The sequence below is a fragment of the Lygodium microphyllum genome, chromosome 23 (assembly GCF_053477565.2).
Source record: "Lygodium microphyllum isolate KBCC chromosome 23, Lygodium_microphyllum_v1.1.10, whole genome shotgun sequence".
NCBI lineage: Eukaryota > Viridiplantae > Streptophyta > Polypodiopsida > Schizaeales > Lygodiaceae > Lygodium > Lygodium microphyllum.
Window position 1 is genome coordinate 11356549 of NC_141157.1, and position 20056 is coordinate 11376604.

At 39.1% G+C, this 20056-nt stretch overlaps 1 protein-coding gene across 2 annotated transcripts; it reads right to left on the bottom strand.

The window, feature by feature from the left end:
- Positions 1-15595: 15595 nt before the first annotated feature.
- LOC148015880 (serine acetyltransferase 5-like) lies at positions 15596-17463 on the bottom strand. 2 transcript variants are annotated; one of them, XM_087664569.1, is made up of 2 exons: positions 17394-17463; positions 15596-16995 (listed from the first exon to the last, which is right to left on the bottom strand). In XM_087664569.1, the coding sequence occupies exon 2, from the start codon at positions 16976-16978 to the stop codon at positions 16100-16102; it is 879 nt and encodes a 292-aa protein (XP_087520695.1). In that variant the 5' UTR covers positions 16979-16995; positions 17394-17463; the 3' UTR covers positions 15596-16099. The 2 variants fall into 2 exon arrangements, with proteins under 2 accessions (XP_087520695.1, XP_087520694.1); XM_087664568.1 differs by lacking the exon at positions 17394-17463 and adding an exon at positions 17210-17382.
- Between the last annotated feature and the right edge of the window lie 2593 nt (positions 17464-20056).

Here is a 20056-nt window from a genome sequence, read left to right on the forward strand (position 1 = left end):
TTGGCTCATTCAGGGTCAAGTTGGGGTCTTGCAATCAGCCCACAATACTAGACACCCTTTTAGACTATTCGGCCACAATTTCTAGGTTTGTCACTACTTGTGAGACGTTCGGTGGGTTATTCCGGCATGGATCACGCTTCTCATTAGCCGGGGTTCATCAAATTTCCAAATTTTCCTTCTCAGGTTACCAGTGTCCGATTTACCAATGTTTGATTCTAAGAATATGACACTATGGGGAGCATCTGATTCCGCCGATCGGAGTGCGTGTCGATCACGTTTTTGCTAAGAATCCTCACTTAAATGTTGTTAGCACCTACAAGGACTTCCAGGAATCAAGGAGTATAGGCCAAGGGCATCCTATACATGGATCTCACTGAAAGCCTGCTCTGATCGATCTGACGTAGGCCTGGACCTGCAAGCTCTCTCTCGCTCTCTCTCTCTCTCTCTCTCTCTCTCTCTCTCTCTCTCTCTCTCTCTCTCTCTCTCTCTCTCTCTCTCTCTCTCTCTCTCTCTCTCTCTCTCTCTCTCTCAAAACCAGGAGTGCAAATGAGATTTTCCTTGGTCACCCAAGACCTTAAACCCTAGCTGGTCAACATCTCAGCCCTCCCAATCACTCCACCTGCGACTTCGAGACATCTGAGCCCTCTCTTTTTTTCATTTTCCATGTTATTGCCCTGTGCAAGATTGTTTTACATCAGTGAAATGTAAGCTTCCCACTCTAATTTCTCCTTCCTATCCTACTCTAAATGCAACAAAAATCAAGAGCAATGTAGTAAATTGAAATCTTCTACTCAACCAATCATCAAAAACCAAAAATACTTACTTGTAGCACGGATTAAAGCCCAAAACCTCCTATCTACCTCAAGCTCCAATTCGGGGATGAAACCCTTACTTGATTGATTTGAAGTGCGCAACACTCAAGCTTGAACTTGTTGGTCCCGACAACGGAACCAAAATGTAGAGGCGAGCTCAAGCTCAAACGCCAAGATCCACGGACTACTTATTGTTCAAGTGTTTCAATTGAGTACTAATGGCTACCTCTCACATAGCCGACGCGCCATCCCTCTCTACAAGTGTAGTGAGCTTACCTTGATAATCGATTGAGTTGCTTTCTCTCTCAAGCACTCCGATAGCTCCACGATTCTTGATGCAAGCTCAAGCATCCTCAAACCTCCACCTCCATCCTCCATAGCCACACGCGAGACAAGAGAAGAGAAGAGAAGAGGAGAGAAGAGAAGAAGAAGAAGAGAGGAGAAGGTGGAGAGCTTCACCTCCTTGATCCCTCACTCTCACACACTCACTCCCTCACACTCTCACACTCCCTCCCTCAAGCACACACAAGCAAGCAAAGAGAAGAGAAGAAGAGAAGAAGGTGAGTCTCTTGTTGCCACACACCAAAGAATGATCTCTCATTCACTTTTTGAACCTTATATACAAAACGCTCTTTCCCTTGGGTGGTCATCCCCTAGGCCCTTTTTTCCATTGTTCTCCTATCTTTCTAGCTTCCTTCCTATCATCCATCTACCTTTACAAATTTCTCAGGTGAGAGCCTGTCGGCGCTCTTTTACAGAGTTTTGGCCACGCCTTTATACTTAAAGGTGCGCCTTATTGCTTTGTGTCTTCCATGGTTGCGTCTTATACTCTTAGTGGTTGTTCCCATGCTTTTAGATTTCTTCTAGGCCCACTCTCTTGAAGGGCGCCTTTTCCTTTTTTCCACCTTGCGCTTTTCCTGTTGATGCCTCGTTTTCCGCTTCCTTCACTTTGCAGTAAACATTACTCATTTTTTGCTTCCTTCGCTTTGCAGTAAACAAAGAGGGAAGTATTGAAAGTAGGAGACACATCTTCCCTCTTGGTACCATGTAGGCAATGCACGATCTTCACATCATACATTTTTTATCGCATTAGTTTGTTGTACCTACACTTGCAAAAGTCCAACAAAAAGGACTCACTATGATGTATTCAACCTAAAACAAAGGACAAATAGAGTATTATTTACCTAGCATGTTACACTTACAACCACCATTCATTATTATGTTTACAATGCAACCAAAGTTACCATGCAAAGGAACAAAGCATGACATTACCTAGGATGTCCTTCAATAGCATGCACTTGATATATAGGCATGATATTGTCCTTCAAGAAATCAATCAATAAGGAATGGATCCATGCACTATTGATCTCCTTTACTTTACACAAATATATGCATAATTAGTATCTACACATTGTACAATCTATTTCATAAGAAAAAAGAGCACCCAAGGAAAAAGAAGACCCAACAAAAGAACATGGTTATTTTCTAAGTAGAGAAAGAAATGGACAATGGCCCTCTAAACTCTTTGTTCCTTTTCATATGTAAGGATGTCTAAGGCAAAGTCACTTGTGCCATTTTACACCCCTCATAAGCAACCTACATAATCAATTCCACAATGGATACTAAGGTGGAAACATTTATAAATACTCCATCATCCTTTAGTAGTTAATGTGCCAAGTGATTGCCTCATGCAACATCCTTTGGATAAGAGTTCCATGATGGAATCCTCATATGAGTCACCCTTTGTATAAGAGTTCCATGAGCAAATCATGTTACTTCATATGCGTCACTAGCTATAAGAATTCTAGGACCACATCTTGTTGTCTCATATGCTTCACCTTGTGTAAGTTTTCCCAACCATGCATAAGATTATTTTTAGGCAATCAAATTACCCTCCATCAATTGATTATACTTATTACAATTTTCATCGTTCATAGGCCATTGCTAGCCTCAAATGGATCACATAGGACAAGTCATCACTATTGTCACTCTCCTTCCTATCTACATGTATGACCACACATCATTTTCTTGATGATGGGACAACATTTCTTCACTTTTTCTCATATTCCTTGCAATATCTATGATAATGGTTGATCCCCATCTACAGCAAAAAGAGAATATATTCATGTCAATATAAACACAAAAGCACATTGATTTACATTGGCAATTCTGAAAGCATATTTTATTCCTAGGCCTTGCACCATCTATCTCAAATATCCCTTGTAAATCATCCACACCCACATATGTGCATACACCATAGACATTATAGAACATGGGAATTTTGCTAGATGTTATAGACACACAAGTATTTCTATGATTACTACTTAGATTTTGATGGCATCCTAGCTATTTGTCCTCCTTTCAGATTAATTTTTCCTCATTGTTTTGCACCTTCATCAGCCCTTTGCTAGATTATGTTCTTTTTTTAAAAGATGTGACACATGGGTGAGACAAAAAGAGTACTATAATTATTAGGGGTTACATGTTCCACTTGCTTTTCCACCTCCCCTCCTAACCACTAGAAATAGCAACATAATGCATAAGCATAAGCAAAAGCAAAAGCCATCCAACTTTAGCAACTATAGTAGAAGCAATATATTGATCTCTAACTTACGTCTTCGAGTTTATTGACTTCCTTGTCAATAAACAAAAAGTAAGAGGTATCATGGTTTCAAGGGCTCATAGCAAAGAAGAAATAGTGAAATCCCATAGGTTAAGATTGCAAAGAGCAACCATAAGTTTTTGGACATATAAGTATTGTTTTTTAGAAGACATATTATTGTATGACCATTTAGGAGTTAACATACAAGGATTTGGCACTTTTGGAGTTCAATTAGTAGTTCTAGTGGTGAAAACAAGAAATACTTATGATAACTGATAAGTTAATGTTTTAAAATTTTCAAAATAGATTACACCTAGATCACCAAATTTACAGGCATGTAAATTGAAACTATGGCCTAGACAAGTGCAATCATGAAATCTTTATCTTGTAAAGATATTGGATGATTCTAGAAGTTCTTTGTTGATAGCTCACAAGCTATTTGCATTGATCGAGTATTCTAAATTTGGCTTGGATGAAGCTACCTTGCTAGTCTATTTGGGTGCCTTTTTTCTTTCTCATGTTAGCGAAGCAAGCTCATCTAAGAGACATATAAATGATGACCCAAAAAAAGGAAAGAAGTTATTTATGAACCACATAGGTACCATTCTAGAGCTATCTTCTTGTTAGTCTTCCACTTTATGCACTCCTTATATAGCTCTCGTCCATATTTATAATTATACCAATGGTTATTGATCTTACCAGTTGTTGATACATCATTGGATCAACTTGTGATGCATAATTGCTTGCTCTATGAGGGCAAACAAGATTAAGTCCATAGGGTGGAAGCGTATTTCGACAATCCCAATGTCAAAAGGATATATGATAATGGTACCTACTACTCTTAATGGTAGACATGTACATGTGCTTGAAGACAATAGGTGCTTGCTATGTATGGGATTGTGCTTACATGGATATGCACCAACAAGTCCAACTCAATGACAAAGATGTTAGAGCAATAGGGAGATTAAGAAGACTAGAAAGTGCTAACTAACTAACTACGCATGCACACACGCATGCACGCACGCACACGTGCGCGCGCGCGCACACACACACACACACACACAAATTGCAAAGTGCTAATTTGCATATGTGATGATGACATTAGGTCAACATGTCTATCCTTCCCCCAAGAGCGATGCATGATGTGAATGTCATCATTGTATTATGTACCAAGGGTTCAACTTAAAATATGTAAGTGTAGAATGTGAGTTCATTGAAAGGATTTTTTAATTCTCATTGTGTTTCAAATGTGTAGAATGAAACTTAAAGGAGGTGTTCTAAGAGTTAGTTTTAACAAAATTCTATAAGATATACAGAAAAAAGATATAATTCAATTTAGAAAACATATAAGCGAGAGGGGTTTTCTATGTGCCTCTTGAACATACATGATATAAATGATTTCATAGTAGTGCACACCCTAAGTTGATATACTTAGCTAGCTCTTTTACTCCACCAATATGTAGGGTAGGCATTCACCATGTTGAAGCACTCATGAAATGTATAAATATGGCATGCAAATTATTCTATTTGCTAACATGTAATTTTTGAATGGAAAATCAAGTCATCATGAATAGACAAGGCTAGGTGTGATAGTTTTGCAAAAAAAACTAATGGAACACATTATGATCCATTAGCCTAATCTCCACCAATATTTAGGCTAAAAATTTAGCCATGTAGAATCACCCATGAAATATGGAAATGCAACATGCATATTACAAACTTATTGGAGCTCGCAGTCTATCTTGCTCCACAAACATTAATTTTGTTGTAGCTCTCCCCTCTTATTTCTCTTTCTCTATGACCTAGGTGTAGCCCTACTAAAAGGACCCTTATTCTACATTATGACACAAACTTTGCTTTTCTTTGGTAATCCATGATCAAGATGAGATTTTGCCATCACATGAATGATATATCAATAATGAATATCATAATAGCCAACTCACAATGACCCACCTTCCTTCTCTAAAGCTCTCATCTTCCCATTTGGCTTGCTTCAAGTATAAATCCTATCTAATGTGGGGAGTGCATACTAGAAGTCTCTCTCTTCCCCTTTATGTATGTATCTTGCCTAAATGTCTCCCCTTCTCCATGTACATGTGTCTCTTATGTAGGATTGACTCTCTATGTGAGATGGGTCTATATGTATGTGTGTGTGCCTAAGTATTGAAGAAGAATCTTGATAAGAGAGATGTGGAGCATTAGGAATCAATGGAGAGGGAGAGGGGGAGGGAGGGAGGGAGAGATGAGAGACATTTTTTAATTTGAGAGAGAGAGAGAGAGCAATCAATGCATGTTTTTTTACAGTTATTAAAGGAATAAATAATGGCTTGAAATATTATTGCTCATATAAACTCTAAATCCACCTTTAATAAGAGTAATTCATCAATGACATACCTAGTCTTAAGAGCCAAAAATATATTATTAGATCCTTTCAATTTGAGAGTCATTAAGAAATTAGAAAAGAGAGAGGGAGATGAAACTTTTTAGAGAGAGAATTAGTAGGACTAATTGGAGAGAGAATTATTAAGGAGAGAGAAGAGAGTGACATATGAAATTAAGTACTAGCTCATTGTATCATACTATTTGTGTATGTATGATGTTATTTATATGTGAGACATATTGAACTATATTGAAATTCAACATCATTAATAAAAGCATGAATGGACCTCACTAACAAAAATCATGAATGGACCTCATGAACTATACTTTAAAAAAAAAATCCCCAAAAGCGGACACCAATGCCAAAAGTTCTTAGTGATTGGAATAGTCAAACATGATTTTTAGTCTCCAACTGTATTTAATTAATAAAAGTTGTTCAATAGAGGAATTTGGCCACAAGTTAGTGATAGATGTTATATAGTAGACATGCCACAAAAATTATTTACATTTCTTTCAAATCATAGTAAAGAGAGAGAGAGAGAGAGAGAGAGAGAGAGAGAGAGAGAGAGAGAGAGAGAGAGAGAGAGAGAGAGAGAGAGAGAGAGAGAGAGAGAGAGAGAGAGAGAGAGAGCGAGAGAGCTTTAAAAAGTGTTTTGACATGGCCTCATGAACTATATTGAATTTTTTGGTCACCCCAAAGGGGGGCACCTATAACTCATGAATTATATGGAAATATTTCTTCCCCTAAGAGGAGGGCGGCACAATCCTTTTGGGGGAAGAAAAATTCCAGCATAGTTCACTAGGTCCATTCATGTGTCCAAACATTTCAATGTAGTATATTCATAAAGTCTCAATCTACTATATCTCACCTCCTACAAACAATATCATGCATAGACAAACAACACGATACACTTAGCCCATAATTATTTTCATATGTTTCTCTCTTCTCTCTCATCAATAATTATTTGAGAAAATACACCTCCCTCTTCTTTCCAGTCAAACATTATTTTTATCTCCTCCCTCCCTCTCTTGTTTCTCTCGCATCAAAAAAAGTTGCTTTTATAAAAAATATATCCCTTCTCTTGCACTCTCTTCTTTCAACAAAATACTAATTTTAACATACACAAACAACATGATACACCTAGGGGTAACTATATTCATATGTCTCTCTTCTCTGCCATCAATAATCATCCAAAAAAGACACCTCTCTCTCTCTCTCACACACACACACACACACACATGCTCAAATTGAAATTCCTAATACACACGTGTGTGTACACCACATACAATTCTAATTCAAAAGTGCAAATTTTTTGACTTTAAGATTGATATGACAACAACATTTTGTTGAATTTACATGTATTCTGAAATTGTATTAGATGAAGGTCTAGAATCTTAATTGGAAGTGTTAAAAAATAAGAAGCAGTGAGAGAAAGAGAGAGTTTACAAGAAATAGAAAAAGTCAAAGAAATGGGGCACAATTTGTAAAAGTGTCAACCACTTGCATAACCTAGATATTGTATATGACATTTTCTTAGATGTTGTTTTTGCCTACATGGTCTCAAAAATATCAAGCATGCAATAGCACAATCCAATCTTTATCATTGCTTATACAAAGTGATTGTGTGAAGTGCAAGATAAGTGAAGTAGGAGTAGAGAATACATTTCTTATAATTAGACAAGTTTCCAAGATGTAGCTTTAGCAGCCTTTTGAGTTATCATTGAAAAACATGCTTTGAAGCCTTATATGCATGCCTAAGAATACCTCATCTCTATGATTTTACTTTAGCTCTTGCATGAACATTAAGAAGTTTCAGCGGTCCAGATCCATGTCATTGTATATGCTCCATCAATCTATCTATTTAAAATTTCCCCTATTGTCCCTCATGGGAGCTCAGTAGAATGATGGGACTAGATGAAATTATTATTCTTTCAAGAGATGCTACTCTCTATGGCACAATCTACCTCTTGCATAGCAAACTTTACTCAAGCCCCGAACTAACCATGCTCTCTCCACTCAATCCAACAAATGCAATAAAGAAAAGGAAGTTTTAAAAATGGGCACAACATGGAGCTATTGGTTACAGACCTATCACTCTAGCCACAATTCTATAATCGATAGCTCGACCCTTCTTATGTATTCTTGGGTATCAATTTTATGAATTATATTAACATATTAGGTAAAAAGTACACATATTAACAATTTAAGCATACACAAGGCAAATGAGTAAAAGTAACTTGTATTACTACAAAGGTCCAAAAGACCATATTTACATGATTTTCAACCATCTATTATGGGTGTGACTTAGGGAGACAAGTCTAACCTTAGGCGAGTGTAAACTCCTTAGGTGTGTTTGTGCCTTGACTGTGAAGTGGGAGAAGGGGCTAGGAATATAATTATCCCTAGGTGGAATGTCTGTGGATGTCTAATGGTATATGAGAATTTCATTTCTTCCTTTTCTTGTGCTTTTCATTTGTCATTTTTTTAATTTCTTTCTTTCTTTTCTCTTCTCTTTTTTGCTATTTTTTTTATATTTTTTGTTTTTTAATGCTAGATGTCATCCTTATGCTCTTCAGGAGCTATACTATGAGGGGGCCTAAGGGACTTGGTAAGGAAGGGCCTACTCTGCAAGTAGCCTTTTATGTTAATACATACATTTAGGGGTGTCATCGTTAGGAAGGGGTGTTTGCACTTGGCGAGGCAGCTGTCGTTCATATCTTTAAGGATGGCCATACAAAAGGAAGGTAGGAGAGTAGCCCTCATCATGAGGTGGGCCATCACGCATCTATCAATTCTTGCATTTAGATTAAAAAAAGAGTGGCGGTAGTCAGGCCTCTTCCACTGTGGGATTTTACTTGAAAAATCCTAAGTACCCTAAGATTATTGCATGTAGTAATAAAGGTGGGGTCAGGATAGGATGAAAACTCGTCGAGAAAGTACATGGTAGATAGGCAAATGTCCCACGCAGTAAAGATTAGACACTCCTCTCGACTCTCCTCTCGACTCCCTGCATTCACATTATAGATCCTTGGGAAATCATACCTACCATGCACATGTGGGTTATTATCTACTCCTATTCTCTGCAAATATGGCATGTAGGTGGGATCATTGTGCTCTCCTAGTACACTATTGTAGAAGGCCATCCAAGCATCAAGGTTGGAGTCCTAGACACATTGTTGCCATTTTGATTGGGCTTCGTATCCACTGACGGTCTTTGGAATCTCCCAAACCTTGTCTTGCCAATAGTCCACGGGCTCTCTATGTTTCCTTGTAGGGTGTCTTGCTCTTTCCTTTGTCCATCTATTCCCTAGTCATTAGGTGAGCCTAATCACCTACTCCACCACTCTTAGAGACAAGATCCTATCTATGGAGCAAGGGTAATGGAATGAGAATTTGAATGGTTGGCGTTTATTCTCCCACTGCTCCCAAATAGACAATTTTTTGGCCTAGTTTATAGGATAACATTCCTCTCTTTGTGAGATTTGGACCTTAGGAACTTGTTATGGCTTTGCTTGGATTATCCTTTTTGCTAGCTCCACCTACTCTCTTCACTTGTGCTTCCTTTCCACAATCCTCTTAGGGGTGGCTTCCTCACCCTGCTCTTCTATTTGTGCTTACACTTACTATGATGGGCTCAGCTCACGTGGATGCTCTTCTTCATCTTGGCCTTGCTCGAAGTCTTCCCTTCTTTTCTTGATGGTTCCAATGGAGCTGCAGTGGTGCATGGTTGAGCTTGTTTTTCTGGCTCTCCAAATCCTAATTCTTCTAACTCCTTTGTCAAGAGCCCATATTGTCATTGTTGTTATGTGCTTAGGCTAGTGCTCTCTTTTGTGCCTTTTCATAGAGACTGTATCTCAAGGCTCTCCTTGTGATTTCCAAATTCCTTCTTAGCCCTTATATTGTACCTCGCCCTCGGCCTAGGTCACATGCGGGACCATATTCAGCAAGGCTTGTTGTTGGACTTCCAGACCTACATCCATTGCTTTCACCCTTACCAATGCCATGATTCGTTCACTTTCTACCAAGGCAAGGCATTCAACAAGGTCGTTGAGCCTATTAGTGGACTTTTACTTCCAAGCCATGCCTTTTCCTCCATCCTTTCTAGGCCCTGATTTTGACATTGAGACAGTGTCACTACCATCTATTCCTGCTCCTTCCAAATCCCAAACATATCCTCTTTCTATTGTTTGAGGTGGTTCAACTGCTCTGCCAGTCATTCTTGCTCTAGGAGGGCCACATGGAGTTAGTTTTCCACCTTTAGGAGCCTTTTGGCTGACACCTCATCTCTCTGTGCCTTAGCCTCTTGTAGTTCTTTAAGCACTCGTTCCTTTTGTTGCTTCTCCTACGAAACTCTGCATAGGCCTTGGTCCTTACTCTTTCCAGCTCCTTTGCGGGCTCGTCTCTGATTTTCTTTAGTTGTTTGAGGTACTCTTATATCTCCTTGTTCTATTGCAAGAGGATTGAAAAGTCCTCCTCCAACATCATCTATTTTTCCCTTTCCTCACCTTGGGGCTCTTTTACGCCCTTCTCCTCCTCTATCCTTTCCAGTCCCTTTTTGGCTTCCAACTCCTTCCTCAGGTCACTTACCTTCCTCTACTGGTGGCAGCTATTTGTCTTTTTTTTTTTGAGTTGGCAAGGAGAGAATGCTTCTCTTTCTGTTTCCAACTCTGCCACCACTGATGCCTTCCTCTCTTCTTTCACTCCCTCCAATTATAGCCCAGAAGCTCTTAGATATATTCATCATACTATGCCAACCCTGGCATGGCCGAGGGTATGGATATAGTTAAGGCTTATACTTTGGCCTACTTCGATTCTTTTCTTGATTCTGCGTCCATAGGGGCAGGTCTCTTCTTTGTCTTCGACATCTTCAACAAGCCATAAACATCCCTCTTTAGTCTCTTTCCCTATCTGTTTGCCAAACCTAATGCCTTCTCCACTAGTTTAGGGCTAAGTGCAACTTCTATCCTTTCGGGTGAGTCTCCTTGCCTGACAGTTACCATTGTTCTTTCTTTCATTGAAAGTTCTCAGAACCCATTGCATGTGCCATAGTCAATTTTTTGGCCACCCTTCTCTATGTACGTGTGGAGATTGCATTGATCGACGAAGTTGTCATGTCATCTTGAGATCCTATTATGGCACAACAGCTTGCAATTAGCTCATTTGAGAGTACCTTTTGCATAGAAAGAAAAAGATTAAGAACAAACACTATGGAATGGCATATGTTAGAGTATGGAATGATAAATTTTGTTTTGCTTCAAGCAATCCACACATTTCGAGCACAAATTCCATAAAAAAATTTACTCAAGTACAAGTTCACTTTATCTATCGTTTTTTTATTTTTGAAGCTCAATTTGAAGTTCTGAAGTTCAAGTCATGTTTTCTTTTCCACCTTACCCCCCTCTTCCCTAGGAATGATGAAGATTCTTCCTAGGATTGGAGGATCAAGGGTTAAGGACATTAAGCACCTACTTGTTGTGCGATATTTCTTCATGAGCCAAGCATAGAACTATGGGTTATACTCTAAGTGGGTGTGGTGGTCCATTTTTTAGGCCTAATGTCTATGTGTGTAATTTAGGTCAAAACATCGGTTAGGAAGCCACCAAAGTTCATCCTGCTAGCGATGTGCTCGACCTTTACATAGGTCCTTGTAGATTACTCACAAGATTTCACATTATATGCATGAGATTGTCTATTTAGCATTTGGGATATTTTAATATGCATGAGCTTGCTAGACATTTTAGTTTTGTTTATAGGTTCATACAGTTTTCATAAGAGTAAGCTTGACGCTTAGATTTTACAATAAGCATTATATGTATAGTGTGGCATTTTGAACACTAACTCTAAAGGTTTTGGATCAATCATGGGAATAAAAATCAAATAACAATATGATTTAAAGAGATATCAAGGTGTTAGATGTATTTGAAAATGAATTTATTATTTTTTGGCTCTCACCTTGGTATCTTATTATTTTAACCGTCGCTTACTATTTAAACATTTCCCATTTTGTTAGCTACTATTTACAACAACTTGTGAAAAAGATGCTTTTTGTAACCTGGTACCCTTGGTAGCTTCACTCATACTTTTGGACTTCATCAACTCTTTTATTTGTAAAGTATTATGTCTAATAACTACTACTTTTAGCAATCCCTAAAATTGGTTAACTATTTCTACCCTCCTAGATGAGTTATCAATCCCTTGGCACCCATTATTGAAGGCAACAAGTTATAGTGTGCATCATAGACCTAAAATGTTGGGACTTGAGTGGTGTAGTGGCTAGTCTAATGGAGAAGAGACAATTTTTTGTGGTCCTCTAACTCATGTTGCGAAAGATAAGGACAATATTTGGCCTTTCTTGCTACATGGTGTTAAGGTAATAATGGTGGATGACAAGGTTTAACCCAAGGTTATGTCATTATCAATATCAATATACATTATTGGTGGATCCTATAATCATCATGACTTGAAGTGTTGGGAAGGAGAAAATATTCTGTATGGAAAGATGAAGAACTTGTTTTGGATGTAGACATGAAGAACTAGGATTCTCCACTAGCCTTAGTTCTTGTAATTAAAACCTCATGTATAGTAGCTTCTTAAGGGGTCTACAAGTCTTCTCATGCACCATAGAACATATGTTGTCAGATTGGAAGCTAGATCTAATAGTAGGCAAGTCAGAACTCCATGAGTACATCCCACACTTTAGGATCCAATCTACTTATAGGTTGGATTGAAAGTAATATTTGAATAAATGTGTTTACATTGGCTTATATACAAACATAAGGCATCTTCTTTGGTTTGTTCTTGTTGAAGATTGTCATAGTAGCAAGGGAATCTCCATGGTTGAAAGAGATAAATTTTTATCAATGCTAAGAAAAAAACCATGGATAAGATTGTAAGGATCCAAAAGGTTGGGTAAGCAAAACACATAAGCTCAATTCAAGTAGTTGAAACATAAATCTCTATTATAATACAACTACTAGTTGAGATGGAAGTTGGTATATGAGGGATCTTCTCATTAAGAAGTGCCATTTTTTATTATTGATAGGTTTGATCCTTGGTACTGGGGTGGTTTCTTGGAATTGTAGGAAAAAAAGGTGACTCAAGGAATTAAGTCTAACACTAGGCAAACAAGAGCTTCCTAGGTATGCCTTGCCCTTGATGTGAACCAAGTATGTGGGGGTTGAGAAACAAGGGCTAGTAGGTAAACAAGGGCTAGCAAGTTAAACATGGGGATGACCAGCTTGAAGACCATCTAATGTCTCTATCTTGAGAATCGTTAGGTGTAGTGTTTTGAATATATTTGTATACTTTCTATTAAGTTTTGTTTTAGTTTTATGTATCTTTTCTTTTAAAAAGTATCAAAAAAATCATTACTCATGGTTTAGGCTCACTTGAGGCTATGTGTGGGGTGTCAATGCCCCTTGCCTATTTTGCTCATCTCCATCTTCACTTGCTCTCTCGCACTCTCATATCGCTTACTATCTCCACATGCCATAGAGATAGGGTGTCGGTGTCCAACCACCCTATCCAAAAGCTCTCTCTCTCTCTCTCTCTCTCTCTCTCTCTCTCTCTCTCTCTCTCTCTCTCTCTCTCTCTCTCTCTCTCTCTCTCTCTCTCTCTCTCTCTCTCTCTCTCTCTCTCTCTCATTTAGTGAATTTTGTAGCTTGGCAATTGGGTTTATTTTAATGCCAATGGCACATGAAGGTGGATTTCTTTTTGTTACGAAGCACCTCAAAGTGGATCGTAACTAAAGTCTAGATGTGTGTATCTTGTCCCGTATGGCTTTGAGACCTCTAAAGGACATTTTAACTTCCTTTCTTTCTCCTTCCCTCCCTCCCTCACTCCTCCTACCTTTCTACTTGAGCCTCGTTGCACTCTACTTCCCCCATGCTCTATGCACATTAGATCTCTCTAATTGTCCACTCTCTGCACATTAGATCTCTCAAATTGTTTGCCTCCAACAAGGTTCATATGTTCATTAACTCCTTGCATCCAAGCAACTCATATACTAAACCACAAGACCATTCTTAATGTGCTAAGGGAGGATAACCTTGGCATCATGAAGGATGGTCATGTTCTTGCTCACACCCTTGCAAATGGTCAAATACAAACCACCTTCCACCAGATACATGCAATAAAATATCAAACCAAGATTTCTCTTAAAGGAAGGATAATCTGTTTGAGATAGCAAAAGATGTTGTGTGTGAGGAGCCACCTTAAGGACTCATTACTCTCTCCTTGTATCTAAACCACATAGTGTCACTATATTCCTAATGGACATGAAACCATGCAACACGAGAACAAAGCAAATAAGGAGCCTCCTCTACATCATAGAACACATTAACCTAACAAGACTATCAACTGTATCAATCACTCCACCAAGAACACTTCTAGTCAAAAGAATGATGAAAAATCTACCGTTTTACAATGGAAATACTACTCAGAGGTAGCTTTCATGTGAGAGAGCACAATGGAGGATATAGAGCAAACATGCAATTATCATTGCTAACAAAATAACTATCGACTATAGCAGCATTTGCTAGCAATATTTGAAAAAGAAATAGACATTGGAGGTATGGACAAACAATCAACGGATCACTAAGCTAACACTAATAGGTTAGTCTCATTCTATGTTACATGATGAGATTGTAGTCTATATAAGAACTCAAGTTAAAGGTCTTCAAACACTTAATGTTCAATCTAAGGCAGCTCAACATAAACATATCAAGCATTGGTATTTTAAACACCAATGTTGAGGCTTCAACTCAAACCCCTTGCTCACAATAGGTATTGCATACCCTACTCCCCATTGCACGTAGAATAAGAGCCAAGCCACACCTATGTAGATTTCACTTGCACAAGTTTACATAATCAAGTTTAATTGCATGTGGCTAGTTTACTCAACTACTCTTAAGTTGGTGTCAAAAAATTTAAGGAGTCTATGGAGGACCTTTAAAAATGGTGTTACTCCATGAACTTGGAAAGTCCAAATACTTGGCAATCTAGTGAAAATCATGTCCCCTCTCTTAAAGGCCCCTTTCTCTCACCTCTAAACAGCTCACACACCTCAAAGATACTCTCGTTGTTGGCACAAGTGGACCTTGCATAGTCAATGTATGGATGGCCTTGGTGCTTTCACTCTCCATTTTCCGTGTTTAGGTCTATTGACTTAAGTGTGGTGTGGCCAAAAGGGAGCCAGAAATAGTGACCAGTAGGCCCCCTATTCCCTTTCACTCCACACACACCCGCTCCCCCTTTTTGGAGCACGTGTATCAACAAACAAGAAATTTTGATGAAACAAGAAAAACATGATTGAAGGGAAAAAAGAACATTTGCATCTTTGGTGACACAACATGCTCCATTATTGGGACATGCTTGCAATACTTATAAGGATATAACTTTGATATCCTTCATGAGAGAAGAACAAGAGTTGAATGATTTTTTCCTCAACTCGCTTAAATATACAAAGGTACTCATAACATGATTTGGTGAAATTGGCTTCCTACACTCCTTCGAAAAGGAGGCGCAATTGTTGCCATGGTACCAACCCCTTACCCTAGAGATTTGAAACATTGTATTCTGTGGAATAAGTCACTTATATTAACACCAATAAAGCAGGCACACAATGTATGTGAGTGTGTGTGTGTGTGTGTGTGTGTGTGTGCAAATCATCTTAAAAACACTTGATGGATACAAAACCCTTTTTTTTTGGGGGGGGGGGCACATCTAAAAAACACTTGATGGATACGAGTGGACTTCATAGAAAAACATACCAAAATTTCACAACACCATACAAATTTGAGGAACCACTGTAAGTGCCAAACTTCAACTCTCTTGCTTCTTTAAAATTTCAACAAATACACAAAGATGTGATATTTAGTATTCCACTACCATAGCATATATACGGAAAGTTTGCAATAGATCCTTGAATATCCCAAGAGAACTCTTAGTTAAAGTAGTTCTTTGAAGACCATCTTTGAAAGTTGCTCTTTGTACACAATCTTTAGGCTGCATATAGGGTGCATGTCATTGAATTGCCCCCTTGCCCACAAACTTTTGATATAGAGTCCATGCCATAGGATACCTCTTTAAAGACACTCCTGCAATTTGGATCTTGCAAGCTATAGGTAGAGCCTCAATGGTCCATACCTAGGTATATCACACATGTGGTGTGACTCCCAAGCACATAAAGGCATATGCCGATACAGCTTATAAACCTATTATTGATGAAAATTAGTCTCTGATGATAATCCTAGAGAAGATTTATTTAGTCGAAAAACGCATTTGACAAAAGCATTTTTGAGCAGCTTAAATCACATAATCAGACCATGTCTGATCCATGGTATAACTAGGCATCTCCTTGAGGAGAGTAGGCTGGTGCTTCGGGCCTACCAGCCTTGCTGGGCAACCAACTGCAGTAGTCCTTGGTGGCACCTCCATGAGTACCACTGCACCAGCTCCAATTTTGGCCCCATCCCCCACCTTGACGTCGCCCAGAATGGTTGCAGTGGCACCTATCAGAACCCCATTTCCTATCTTAGGATGCCTGTCCCCACCAACTTTACCTGTCCCACCTAAGGTTACATGATGCAGAATAGCCACATTGTCACCCACAACTGCTGTCTCTCCAATAACAACCCCTGTGGCATGATCTAACAAAATACCTTTTCCTATGCGGGCAGCTGGATGTATGTCGGCAGCAAAAACCTCTGCAACCCTGCTTTGTAATGTCAATGCTAGTAGAAAACGCCCTTTTATCCACAACCTGTGGGCAATTCTGTGTGCTTGGCATGCTTGAAACCCTTTAAAATTCAACAAACAATGCAAATATGAGACACAGGCTGGATCCCTCTCCTTGACGGCCTTCATGTCTGCCCTCAAGGATTCCTGTGCATCAATGTCATGCTTCAGCGTCTCATAAAATAAATTGCAAAGCATCAGAGAGTCCAAGTTAGCAATAGCGAGCTTCTTTCCAAGGAGGAACGCTAGGGCTTGCTCCAATGAGTCGTGAGATAAGATGGCTGACTGCAGGTAATCTGCAAGGAAGGGCTCACTTTCAGCATCCTGGATTGCTTCCGAGCGAATCTGAAGCCACAAATGATCTCCCTCATCTTTCGATGGTAGACAGTCTTCTAAAGTTTTTGTTTTGTCGGTTGAATTATTGCTGAGAGGATTACCATTGGCCATTCTTTCACTGTGTGAAGCTGCACAGCACATATATAATACAATCAATGATCCCATGCTAAAACTTGCCAAAAACTTTCACGTATTACATATGGTACAAAACCCAAAGCCCTCCCGGCCCCAAACACGGGCATCCCTGCGCTAGGTTTTACACCCATATCATAGACTGCACCATATTTTCTAACTAACGCTCGTTGTTTAGTTTCTAAAAGAGCCAGAAACCAGGAGCGTCACCTAGAGATGTATCAAGGACCATAAGGACCCTGACTGATTATCAATTATCAGAAGACAGAGCTAACCCTAAAGCTCTGTTCCTCTAACAAATACACAGAGAACCTGCCGGATCTGCGCGCTCTCTCTCTCTCTCTCTCTCTCTCTCTCTCTCTGCGCGACATTCTCTCACCACTCTCTGTCTCACCTCGTGGTTGTCCACCCGGCAACGAACGGCGGAAAATGCGAAAACAGAAGCTGATGTAACCGAACCGAAGGCTATATAGGGTAAAGGGGCCAATAGATTGCCATCTAACAATCTTCCATTTTAATTTTTTTTTTCAAGTGAGTTGTATAAAAATTCTTTAATAGTCAAACTATTTATATTATATAGAGTTCAAAGAAAAAATTTTGTGATATTTTGATATTTTTATCAAGTAGTTTTAGTTACAAATTAAAGATTCATAAAAGAGAGACAGTGAGGGGCCAATAGAGTGACGCTCGAGGATGCATTGCTTTAGGGTTTTACAAAATCTAAAATATAAAAAATTTTACATGGTTCAATTGTTTGACTTAAGTTAAGCTCATCTATAATTTTAAAAAATTCATATTATATTGTTAAGTGACTAAAAAAGTCACATCTTTCTTGTAAAATTGTCACTCAATTGGGGTGGGATGTGTTTTCCTTTTGGAGGGCGCTACTTTATTGGCCCCTTTACCCTAATAGGACTTGGCTCTTATCGAGATCGAGGAATAGATATTCAGGGGCTAGACATTGGCCAATGATTTCATTCATGTTTCTACTCAAACCTCGACCGTGACATGGGTGCTTTTATCATCCACAAACGATAAGTTTAGGGTGATAATGACACACCAATCTAATTAACTAGACTTCCAAAGCAAGGGTAGTCACGACTTAGATTTTTATTAGGCTTCTAGAAGACCATGCTAGGCCAATTAAACTTGAAGTTTTTTTTTTTTTCAAAATGTAATAGAAAGTAATATTGTTGAGATGCAATGGGGAAAAAGATCCACTAATCTTCTCAGGGTGTGACCTACTTTGTAAGCATGGGCATGTTTATGAAGGCTTTTCAAAATGCCAAATGTTTTTTTAGAGAACTCAAGAAATTAAGAGCTAGGTAGTCTTAAGGTGAGTGGGCTGAATGGTAAAAACTTGTGTGCAAGAAAAATTGAGGTCGCACCATCATTCCAACAAGAAAGGGAAATGAAAGTCAAGAGGTAAAAAAGAGAGTACAACTTACCCCTACTAGTGTTGGAGTAGGACCCCATTTATCAACCTTACTATTATTGCGGTAGCACCGCACCCCATCTAGATAAAGGGGACCCCCTCAAGCCTAAAATTTGAAGGTTGCAACACCCTTCAAAGGGGTTTTGCCCTTCTAGAGAAGGGTGATACATATATTACCCTTCAAAAGAAAGGCAAGAAATTTAGAAAAATAGTTATATGCCCTTCCAAACTCTTTAAAAAGAAAAGGAGAGGTCCTCTAAGACCTTCTAAATGAAAAGTTGGGTAGCCCTTCAAATTTGAGGGCTGGACCCCCTCCCCTTACCTTGCCCAACATTAGTGGGGGCCGGCACTGGGGTTTCACTCCCTGACCCGGCCTTAAGAGTCAAGCCACGAGTAAATGAAATTCATTGGGACTAGTCGTGGAAGTTTCACCTTTGTACATGTGTGGTCAGAATTCATACATTGACTTGGATCCGTACCAGACAGACACATATGGACGAGTGTCATGACAGTGAGTGAGTTATCTTAACCAGACAGACACATATGGACGAGTGTCATGACAGTGAGTGAGTTATCTTACGCAGTCCACTGATGGGAAAGTGCAAGCTTGAAAAGAGGGGATCATGGATGTCCACTCCAGACTCCAAAAAATAGTGAATATTTTGTTGTCAACTTAACCGACATTGAGAGTGCAAGTCGGCGATCCCTTTGAAAAGAGGGGATGTCCACTCCAGACTCCAGAGAGCGATTGTATAGAGTCTCTGCGATTGAGAGTGTGAGAGAGATAAGAGGAGCGCAGAAGTCAACTATTCAACAAGGCATTTTTGCGGTGATCTCCTGCAAGTAGCAAAGTGGAGTGCACAGTCACCGAAAAAAAGATACAGGAAGCTAAATTCAAGCACAGAGAAAGTAGAGAGAAGGCGTAATAGGAGAGAGAATAAGCAGATCCACCACATCGAATTTACTTCCTCAAGTTCATGAAGTATATCTAATTTACTTTATGAACCACATCGAGTTTTATTTTTGCTTGGGTCAAAGTAAAACATCATGGCCACACACACACATAACTTGGACTTCATCATCCTCACTCGTTTTTCCTTGTGCGTGACTCTGCTCTTAGTGTGGGGGAAAGTCCACATCGACTAATGAAGCAAGGAATCACCCCTGCAACTATTTCTGACAGCTATTGTATTTCTCGCTTCTCTGCTCCTTTTAATTGAGGTATTCTTATGGGAGGATTGAGGGCAATGAGATTGTTGTACCATCCAAGACTCTTGCATATCACGATCTCTAATGTTTGTTAGTAAGTAAACGGCTAGGTGCTTGCTCCTCATGCTAAGGTCCTCCTTCCAACCCCTCCACATTCTTTAGCTCCTATTAGAACTTCCCATGAGATGGCATGCCACTTCCAAAACTTCATATAAACTCCCAAGAAGCCCCAAGATTGTTGAGTATAGTCATCTACCAAGCTTACTAATATGCAATGTCTTGTTTTTAGTGAGGATGTAACTTTTAGACTTTTAGAAAGTAGTGTGGCTCTACTATAACATGGCAAGGATCTTTAAGGTTGGTTAGAGACCAAATGGCGGACGACCACTTTGTAAGTATTAACCTCATATTAA

Bases quoted from the DNA above. Each gene is read 5' to 3' on its own strand.
- LOC148015880 (XM_087664568.1), bottom strand. From the start codon at position 17,231: ATGGTCCTTGATACATCTCTAG. The intron at 16,996-17,209 runs GTGACGCTCCTG...TGTGCTGTGCAG, and splicing joins GGTCCTTGATACATCTCTAG to CTTCACACAGTGAAAGAATG.